The sequence below is a fragment of the Pelodiscus sinensis genome, chromosome 12, assembly GCF_052426305.1.
Source record: "Pelodiscus sinensis isolate ZL-2025 chromosome 12, ASM5242630v1, whole genome shotgun sequence".
Classification (NCBI taxonomy): domain Eukaryota; kingdom Metazoa; phylum Chordata; order Testudines; family Trionychidae; genus Pelodiscus; species Pelodiscus sinensis.
Genome location: NC_143063.1, coordinates 13,042,778 through 13,052,914, shown reverse-complemented (window position 1 = coordinate 13,052,914; position 10,137 = coordinate 13,042,778). Strand labels below are relative to the sequence as shown.

Here is a 10,137-nt window from a genome sequence, read left to right as displayed (position 1 = left end):
AGACATCAATATTCACAATGCTAATGGCAGCACAGCAGTGAAGAATACATTAGGGTTCCTCCAGAGCTCATCAGACTGGTATTTCCTGTTGCTATGCTTAGCAAAAGTATAAGAGGCCAACGTGTCTGCTGTTTGCTTTCCCCACCCGAGGGTCTGAATTTATAAGTTCATAGTAGTTAATGTTATGTCATGATGTGCACTGTGTTGGGGTCAATTTTTGTGCAGAGCTCTGATACTTTAGGTGATGGTCATTTGTATCTACTTGAAAAATCTTTTAAAAAGCTTTTCTTAGGGTAAACTGGCTGGCTCTAGAGATCTGGAATGGGTGATACAGCCTAGGGAGTTGTTTGCTACTTAACCTGATAGACGTTAGAACCAACTCTTATTACTGTGGGGGTCTACTCTGCAGGCTTCTTGCCCAAGAACTGTTTTGTGGAAGAGTTCTTGTGCAAAAAGTCTTCCACAAGAGCGCATCCAGACTGCCACATGCTTTTGCACAAGACATGTGCTTTTGCGCAAGAGCATCCATGGCAGTGTGGACACTCTCTTGTGCAAGAAAGCTCTGATGGCCATTTTAACCATAGCAGTTTCTTGCGCAAGAAATTGCCTGTCTACACTGCCCTCTTGTGGAAGAACTCTTGTGCAAGAGGGCTTATTCCTTGTGTGGGGAGAGGACGAACTCTTCCGGAAGAAGCCCTGCTTTCCGATGCTCTACTGTAAATTTATTGCGCAAGAACGTGCGTGCTGTGTATACAGACAGCAAGTTTTTGCACAAGAATGGCTGTTCTTGCTCAAGAAGCCTGCAGTATAGACACAGCCTGGGAGTGTCTGGGCTATGTGAAATAGAGAAGGAGAGGAGAGAGAGGACATGAGAAGTGAGGGGCTATAGATTTAACTAACAAAACAACAAAAGCTGTAAGTGAACAGACTCCTTTGGGAACCGAGGGAGGTTAAGGGTGAACTTGTGAACAATGCCATAGGGACGGAGCAAGCAGGAGTTGGTCTTCAGCAAACACAATATCTAGCCCAGAGTTTTTGTAATCAAGTGACCATTATAAGTTGGCAAGAAATAAGTTTTCAGGCAACCGCTCACTGTAAGAGAATGAAGAGGAATTGAACACACTCTGAACTGCGGCTGTAGGTGATGAGATGATAGTAGATAACAGCAAAACTGGTTCAGACCATCTAGCCTAGTATCACATAGGAGAAGGACCCTTCCTAGCTAATTGCAGAAGTGCATGTATGTCCACATTCTTACTGGTTTGTACTCTGGTAATTTCTTTTTCTATAATTGTAGAAATTAAAAAAAATCTAGAACCCCGAGGGTTCTTTTCAGGTGTCTTTGGGAAAGGTCAAAAGGGGCTGACACACCCTAGTGGGTTCTCATTAAAGTGAATCAAGTCAATGGAACCTGCATTCCTGAGCACAAGTGTATTTTTTATTAATTTTAACTGCATTGACTGGTAGCCCAGGCTATTTTTTAATCTATAGTTCAGAGATTGGACTAAAGTCACCGAGGCATGAAGATTTACTATTGTATGACAAGAAACACCGGCTTTGGGAAGTTTTCCTTTGCTGTTAGTGTTTATGAGTGAAAGAGGAAGGAAGATGGTCTTGTGGCTAAGGTACTAGACTGGGACTTGAGAAATATAGGTTCAGAGCTAAGGTCTACCATGGACTTCCTGGGGGATGACAGGTAAGTCACTTAGCCCTGGCCTATACTAGTACCTGATTCTGAAATAACCCCCCTCAAGTTTGAATTTATAAGGGGTGCATCCACAAAGCCCATTATTTGGAGCTGAAGAACTCAAACTCTGTACTCCTGCTTTTCATGAGGAGCAATGCTAATTCTGAAATGGTAATTTTAAAATAACTTTAGTGTGACTGCCTCCTGCAGCTCCCCAGCATGCTTCCTGGGGCTGTAAGTCTGAGGTAGCACATCCACATTAACAGAGCCTGTCTCAGACTAATTTCGATGCTTCTCCATAGTGAGGACACTCCAGTTTGAATTTGTTAAATCAGAAGTTCTTAAGTCAAATTTAGTAATTTCAAAATAGTTTCCTAATGTAGACATGGCTTTAGTGTCTGTGCCACTAATCCTTCCATCTGTAAAATAGGGCTAATTCTTTTATTTCTCCCTTCCTTTAATAGTTTAGATTGCAGAGCTCTTCATTACAGGAAAAATTGTCTTCCTATGTGTTTGAATAGTGCCTAGCACAGTGGAATCTCAGTTGGGAAAAGTAGATGTTACTATAATATAACTAATGACAGCATAATGAGACTTCATAGGAAAACTTAATAAAGAATTATAGTTCTATTGGCTGCATTTGACTCTTTTTAACATTAATTTTTTAGACTCCAACACATTGAAACAAAAGTAATACGTGGAATGCAGAGAAATATTTGAGCCTTGACATTTTATTATCTCATTTGAATCAACCATTAATTCCTTTCAGCACCAGTAAAGAAAAAAAGTGATTCTTTTTTCAAAATATCTTGTTTTTCATCAGGTGTAAGACTGTGGTTTTCTTACAGGCAAAGAAAACAATGAACATGTTTGATTTTTTTGTTTTGTATACATTTATAACAAAATGTCAGCTGTGTGCTTACCATATAAAAACATTAGGTCCCAGGATACAATACCAAAAAATCATTGAAATAAAAAAGTTATTTTATATCTGGTTTCTAAACCTCAGCATTAATACAATATTTAAAAAGCATCAAGATTAATAGTCATATTTAAAACAAGATGGTTATGGACAATCTTCAGGAATACCTACTTTAGTGATCAGGGACATGATGGAGGATAACCAGGAACACTCATGAATCCTACACATGCCTCTTCTCTCATTCCTCTTGATCCAAAAGGAGAGGAGAAAAATAATTTTCAGAGTTGGGCTGAACTCAACCCAATCAAAAGTGGCCTGATTGCTCCTTATATTAAGCTGGGGACAGTCAGATCTGTTTAATCTGAATCACTGGAGAAGAGCCATTAAAAAAGGTTTAAAAGGGAAATAACTGAAGGTCCCATAGTAAAGCTTCATGCTTTATCCAACAGGTAGGAGTTAGAGATTAGCTGTCATAGCTATGGGACAAGACATTGCAGTGATGTGTAAAAGACAATTTTTACTAGGAAACATCCTCTCTTCGGAGACTGTCTCAAAGTAACCTCAGTTGCAGAATGCAGTTCAACAAAATGCAGAGTATCGCCAACTCTCCTTGAAGCCAATATTAAGTAAAAGTCATTTTCCTTAGGTCACCTGTATTGAGCAGCCCATTGTTGCTGGTAACTTGAATGGCTGCTTAAACTGAGTCTAACTGCCACCATGCAAACCACATCAGAATACATTAACCAAAACATAAATGTTACACTGTGGAATTCAACAGTAATGTCACAAGCTCTCTTCCTCAGTGCTTGTTGCAGACGTAGCATGGTATCTCATATGATCACATATTGTCCACTGATACCTTTCAGAGCCCCACGCCAGCAAGCAAATAGTGCACACATTAACCAGATCTGAATGTGCCCAGAAAGGTTTGAGACTTTTCTTTTGGGCTGTCATTTTCAAAGATGCCTAAGGGTGTTACAAGGAGGAGGGAGAAAAATTGTTTTCCTTGGTCTCTGATGATAGGACAAGCAGCAATGATCTTAAATTGCAGCAAGGGAGGTTTAGGTTGGATGTTGGGAAAAACTTCCTGTTAAGGTGGTTAAACTCTGGAATAAGTTGCCTAGGGAGGTTGTGGAATCTCCATCACTAGAGATACAGTATTTAAGAGCAGATTGGATAGACGTCTGTCAGGGATGATATAGACCATGCTTGGTCCTGCCTGGGGGCAGGGGACTGGACTGGATGACCTCTCAAGGTCCCTTCCAGTTCTAGTACTCTATGATTCTAAGGGTAGTTCGAGCTAGGTAGGCAAATGAGGGCAACCAGAATTGCAAATGAAGCCCGGGATTTAAATATCCTGGGCTTCATTTGCATTTTTCCGGGCGCCGCCATTTTTAAATCCCCCTTAGTTTGAACTCCGTGCCCATGGCTACATGTGGCACGGAGTAGGTAGTTTGAATTTTAATCTCTAATTCGAACTACCGGTACACCTCGTTCCACTCCGGTTGCCTTCATTTGCCTACCTAGTTCGAACTACCAAGCTAGTGTAGACACACCCTAAGGGTGTTAGGTACCCATCTCCCATTGAAAGCCAATAGGATTTGGGTGTCTAAAATCCTGAGGCTTTTTTGAAAATGATAGCCTTTGTTTATACTCATTTAAGGAACATTCTCCTGTTCTAACAACACTGTCCTTGTAAAACGAGAATTGAGTGTAACAAAAGCAGAAGTTGACTCTTCAGAGCATATGTGTATTGTGTCTTTTTAAAAAGCCATTCAGTGACACTTCATCTAAGATGTCCACAGTCATTTTATCAAGAACTGGTATTGATGTTAGGTTATTAAACAAAAAATAGTATCATCACACACTCTTCGGAGATACACACACTCTTCTGAAAATTCCTATGCCCAGTAGGGTAAGTAGCTATTGAGAGTTTGACTCATACTCTTTGGGAAACACTTGGGCTATGTCTACACTCACAGCTTCTTGCGCAAGAAGTCTTGTGCAAGAAAACGTCCACACTGCCATGTGCGAGCTGTGCTTTTGCATAAGAGCGCCCATGGCAGTGTGGACGCTTTCTTGCGCAAGAAAGCTCTGGTGGCCATTTTAGCCATAGGACTTTCTTGCGCAAGAAATCCCTGCCGAGAGTCCACACTGCCTGCTTGAGCAAGAGCTCCTGCACAAGAGGGCTTATACCTGTTAAAAAAGAGCGTAGCTCTTATGCAAGAAGCCCTCTCTTACCACGCTGTACTGTAAATTTCCCTGCGCAAGAGCAGGCGGGCAGTGTGGACGTTCTGCAGATCAATGCGCAAGAACGGCCATAGCTGCGCAAGAAGCAGCGAGTGTAGACATAGTCATACTGTTAGTAGGGGTGGTCATGCTGTCCTGAATCAGGCTGGGATTTATTTTCTAGGAGCTGCTTGAGTCTTAATATCCTGTGGTAGTTATTTAAAAAACATTAATGAAAATAAAAATATGCCATCACATGACCTGAGTTTTAAGGCTTTAAAAAAAAAATCAATATTCTGCCAGTAGTGTATGGTCTGAATGGCTCCTTTTGAATCGATGTGGAGAATGAGACTTCTGTTCCTCTTTCACAAAGTGCACTGTTCTCTGGAGTAGTGATAGAGATGCAGCCATGTTAGTCTGGTCTAGCTGAAACAAAAGACAGGACTATGCAGCACTTTAAAGACTACCTAATAACCATCTTGTTAGTCTTTAAAGTGCTGCATAGTCCTGTCTTCTGTTCTCTGGAGCATATGCTCTGGAAAGTGTATGTTCTATAATGCTCTAAATCCCTCTCGTGTATCAAGGCATCAGAAGGCACAGGATCGATGTAATAAAGCAAAGAGCATTTGTACAAAGAAGTCACAATACTGTACCTCTTAGCATCACCCTCTTGCAAGGTTAGATCTGTAAGTTTAGTAACAACTAACTGTATTGGTTAGTTGGTGTATTTTGTTTCAAATAGTGACTATTTTATAACTATGCATTTATCAACCATTAAAAACAGAGAGCACTGAAAAATTTGGAACATCAAAATCTAAGAATCTGTTTACTTCAGAATTGAAAAGGTGTCTCTCATCATATCCTAAAAGTGTAAGGTAAGTGCCTGTCTTTTAGAGTCAGTATGACTTCACGGAATTAAACTGACAGTAATTTAGACATCATTAGTTTTTACTGTAAATAGTGTAACATTGTTTGGCAGTAATTGTTATGTTTACATCCCACACGGTGTCAATAAATTCAGCAACTAACTGATAATCAGTGAATTTGATATCAAACTAATTTACATTGTTAGGAAAGCTATTAAAAATACTATACCTCCGATGTAGCTCTACTACTGATAGTAATATGGCAGCATAGCTGCTGGTCGGCACACAAATTGCTATTGATACTGTTTTTTAAAAGGTTAATAAAATACAAACAAGATAGAAAATAGGATTACAAGCATTTTTTTCAAAGTCTTTCTGAGCTAGCTGCAGAGCAAAGAAACCAGGAAACCATGTGCGCACCTACTCTGTGCATACAGAAAGCTACAGAGGGGAATAAGTAGTGCAGTAGGCTTCTGCCTCTCAGCACTTGGTTTCAATTCTTGTTTAGACCAAAAGGGATGCTAAATTTGGTCTCATTCTAATCTCTATTGCACTTCACTGTCCCCCATGTAGTTTGGCACAATTTAGTTGTGAGAGGCAGTATGTGTTCAAGGGAGCCCAGGACTGAAAAATGAAGGATATGATGGGTCAAGACTGAGGAGAGGAAAACTGTCTGGCTCTAGCCAGTGATCTCAGTGCTAATGAAAGAAACTGACTAACTGCTTCTCCACATGCAGAGTGACATGGCTTTAACTAAGTATTTGGTTTTTAAATGGAGGCAGTTAAACTCATGCAAGAATCTGTATGATTTTAAGCCTATAACAGGTTTAAAGGATAATAAGTATTCTACAGAGAGATTTACATCATATTGACTAACAAAATGTTTAAACTGGTGAAAGTTTGTGTGCAACTGAGAGGTGAATTTCCTTTCCTTTAAAAATTGTCCTTAAAAAAATCCCCAAATACATGGTAGAGAATGGGGAAAACAGTGTAAAAATGGAGTGAGGTTAAGGAGAATGACTTTGATTAAGGAACAACAGGTAAATTAGCAGGTCGTGTGGGCCCAGAGGTATTCTTTTCAATAGAATACTCTTCTTCAGAAGAGCAAAAGCCTATTTCTTTAGTATGGCATGCTCATTGGCTTCCATCCCCTCCTTTGCTTTTGCCTCATTTTACATCCCTAAATGGACAAAGGGCCAGTATGCTCAATTATGAATCCCTTTTGAAATGTAATGAGTAGGGGAGACAGGAAGGTGAAAAGGGTAGGGCACTGGGATAGGGCAGTAAAGAAAGCACTCGCTGCTAAAAGGAGTGGCTGATGGAGGTTTGTGCAGTGGAAAGAGAAAACCACCACCACAAAAAAAAAAAAAAAAAAAAATTAACCAGCCGAGACTCTAGTGAAGACTGAGGGCACAAAAATGCAGGGCTGTGTTCCACACATTAAAAAATTATTTTCAGATCACAAGAAGAGTTCTCCTTTAAAAAAGGCTTCAGGTTTTAGTGCCCTTTTTTTGTTTTTTTATTCTGCCATCAGTTTCTGTTCCTTTGAAAATCAGTGTCCCAACCTGTCTTGTCAAACACACTCTGCTTTCTTCATCTGTTCTCTGAAATCATCACTTTGTGTCTTGCATGTTCGTCACAAGTCTTTCCTCATTCATTGTTTCCAATCAAAGAAGAGAATTGACCCTCTGATATTATCAGTGATACCACGTGAATCGATAACCATACAATTCTATATAACCTCATACTGTAAGTCAGAACTGCCCTAAATGTGGGGAAGGAACCCTAAGACATTCAAAAGTGGCATCATGTAGTTAGCAAACTTAGGCCCTATTCTGGAGCTGTTACCCAGGCAAAACTCTTGTTGATTTTAATGGGCATATAGTTGGAATAAGGATTCTGGGACTAGATTTTTAAACTTTTAACATCTGATTTTTAATAATAATCCTTAGAGAGGACTCTGAAAGGGTAAGATTCTTATTGCAAATTGGGTGCAGATTTTTTTTTTAAAGTCCATTAAGTTGATTGGAAAATGTTTAGCCAATCCCAGAATGCTTTTCTTGGGTAGCTTCTGATTTTGAATTTCTATTTCTATGCTTATTTCCCCCATGGTATCTTAATGACTATTTATCTCAGAGTGGCATGCAATGCGGGCGCATGCTACTGATGCAGGCATACTACTACGACATTAACAGGCTTGGAAAAAGAAAAGAAAAAAAGCTTTAGCTTAGTTTTACAAAGATATTATGCAAAAATCCATTGAGCAGCACTAACTCACAGACGGATTACAAACTAAATTGTGCTATATATTAGTATAAAAACATGTTTTAGTAAGAATGGCACTGGTTCAAAAGGAATAAGGACTTCCATCTCGGTTCCTTTTGGTCCACAGTGAAAGCGATGAGATACAGCCCTGCCCTGTTACCTGACCAACTTGTTACAATGGTTTTTTATTGGTCCCAACCCACATAATTTCTTCCCTTTATTTCCTCCGATGCTGGTACATTTTGAGAGGAACTTGAAAGCCAGTTGAGTTGTGGAGAGGTAGCCTGGGTCAGGTCTAGTTATCTATCTTAATGTGGCACCAGAAGAGTTCTTTCTTATCCTCTGATATAGGTCAAATTGAAACTTCCCTCTTCTAATCTTCTGACTAAGCTGGTCAGTTTTATGAATCCTCTTCCCCTGTAGATACCATCAGACGCATAGCCACTGGCAGGTGGTCTGTCAAACCTGCTAACTGTGTAATAAAATTGAACTCTTCAACTTCCTGCAAAAGGAACAAAAGGGGAAAGTGCAAAAATCAGTGAGGTATATTCAAAATGCATTGGGCTTGTATTTTCCACATCTCCTCCCAGTTTACTTTCTTAAGCCCAAAACATGTCTCTCTGTTTCCATGAGAGCCCAAAAGACAAAGGATCCACTGTGCTACAGGGGGAATGAGTGTGCCACAGAAAGCTCAAGGGAAGAGTGCAATCAGTGTCCGAGAGGGTGGAGGGGTGGGGTGGAAGGGTGGCTCTGTCTGCTGGAGTGCACAGGTTACACCATGATAAGGCAGGTACCCTGTGTGTGGGGAAAATAGTGTGTAATCATAGACTTAAAGACTGTCATAATGCAAATGCACGAGGAAGCTGAACTGTAAACGGGGAAAAAAATCAAATCCATCATGCGGACCCATCCTGATCTCAGCTGTCTCTATGTCACAGATGTCTGCCACTAGATAGCACTAGTAAACGGATAGACGCTGTGGGAGTTATGAAGTCCCTCTCTTTTCAGTTCCAGGTCAGAGGGTAATTCACTTCAGTTTATTACACAGCCTTCTGCCACTTGGCTCTCCAATCTGTCCTTGTCCCAGCCCTCATCCCAGGCTCCCTCTCCCCAGTTCTGTCCCCTGAACCCTCTGAACTGATGTCAAGCTGATTCCTCTGTCTCTTTCATGTTGTCTGGGCTTTAGTAGCAGGAACACTGAGGTATTCGGTGTCACCCAGTTTTGGACCTGGGTCACAATGGTCCCCAATAGCCAGGAGGACCAATAGCAGGGAAAGTCCTGCTCAGTTCCAACGGATCTCGGGTGGTGCATGCCCAGTGCAGACAACCTTCACACACAGATTAGCTGCCAAACTTTACTAAGTCTTTGAGCATCTGTGAACTGGGATATTCAGAGGCTCGTAACGTGGATAGCCGTTCACAGGGATGGCAAAAAGCTTACCACTGACCCTAGGACAGTGGTCTCCAACCTTTTTACACCCAAGATCACTTTTTAAATGACAGACCAAGCCAAGATCTACTGCCCCGCCCCTTCCTTGAAGCCCCGCCCCTTCCTTGAAGCCCCGCCCTCTCTATTCTCCTCCTCTCCATCACTTGCTATCCCCAATCCTTATACTGCTGCTTTTTAAAAAAGGATTTTCCAACATTTGGAAGTGGTTTTTCAACATTTGGAAGTGGTGCTCAGCCAGGGTGCACCATGCTCCACGTGGGCTGGTGCAGAGAAGAAGCTGCCTGACCAGCTGGCTGTGGCTTTCAGCCTGGAGGAGGCTGAACTGCGCTCTAGCTGATCGGGCGGCTTCCCCTCTGTGCCTGCCCACGTGGAGTGTGGTGCTCCCTGCCTGAGCGCCATGGCCAGCTGGCTGGGAAGCCGCTTCTCTTCATTCCCGCACGGCTGCCCTGCGCTCAGCCCGGGAAGCTTGCTCCAGCACAGCTGGAGCTAGACACAGCTTCCCTGGGCTGAGCGCAGGGCAGCCAGGCTGGAGGAAAGAGAAGTGGCTGCCCAGCCAGCTGGCCATGGCGCTCAGCCAGGGTGCACCACGCTTCACGTGGGCAGGCACAGAGGAGAAGCCGCTGATCAGATAAAGCGTGGGGCAGCCTCTTTCAGCTGAAAGCCACAGTCAGCTGGCTGGGGTGTTTCAGCCCTCCCGACCTCCCACCATTCCTCGCAG

The 10,137-nt window shown here is 42.0% G+C and overlaps 1 protein-coding gene across 2 annotated transcripts in view; it reads right to left on the bottom strand.

The window, feature by feature from the left end:
* Positions 1 to 2,402: 2,402 nt before the first annotated feature.
* Positions 2,403 to 10,137, bottom strand: part of SMPD3 (sphingomyelin phosphodiesterase 3) — a 228,625-nt gene continuing 220,890 nt past the window's right edge. For both annotated transcript variants that reach the window (XM_006117573.3, XM_006117574.4), the window contains one exon: positions 2,403 to 8,471. In XM_006117573.3, the coding sequence (XP_006117635.1) occupies positions 8,370 to 8,471 (102 nt within the window). In that variant the 3' untranslated portion in view covers positions 2,403 to 8,369. The remainder of the gene's footprint in view (positions 8,472 to 10,137) is intronic.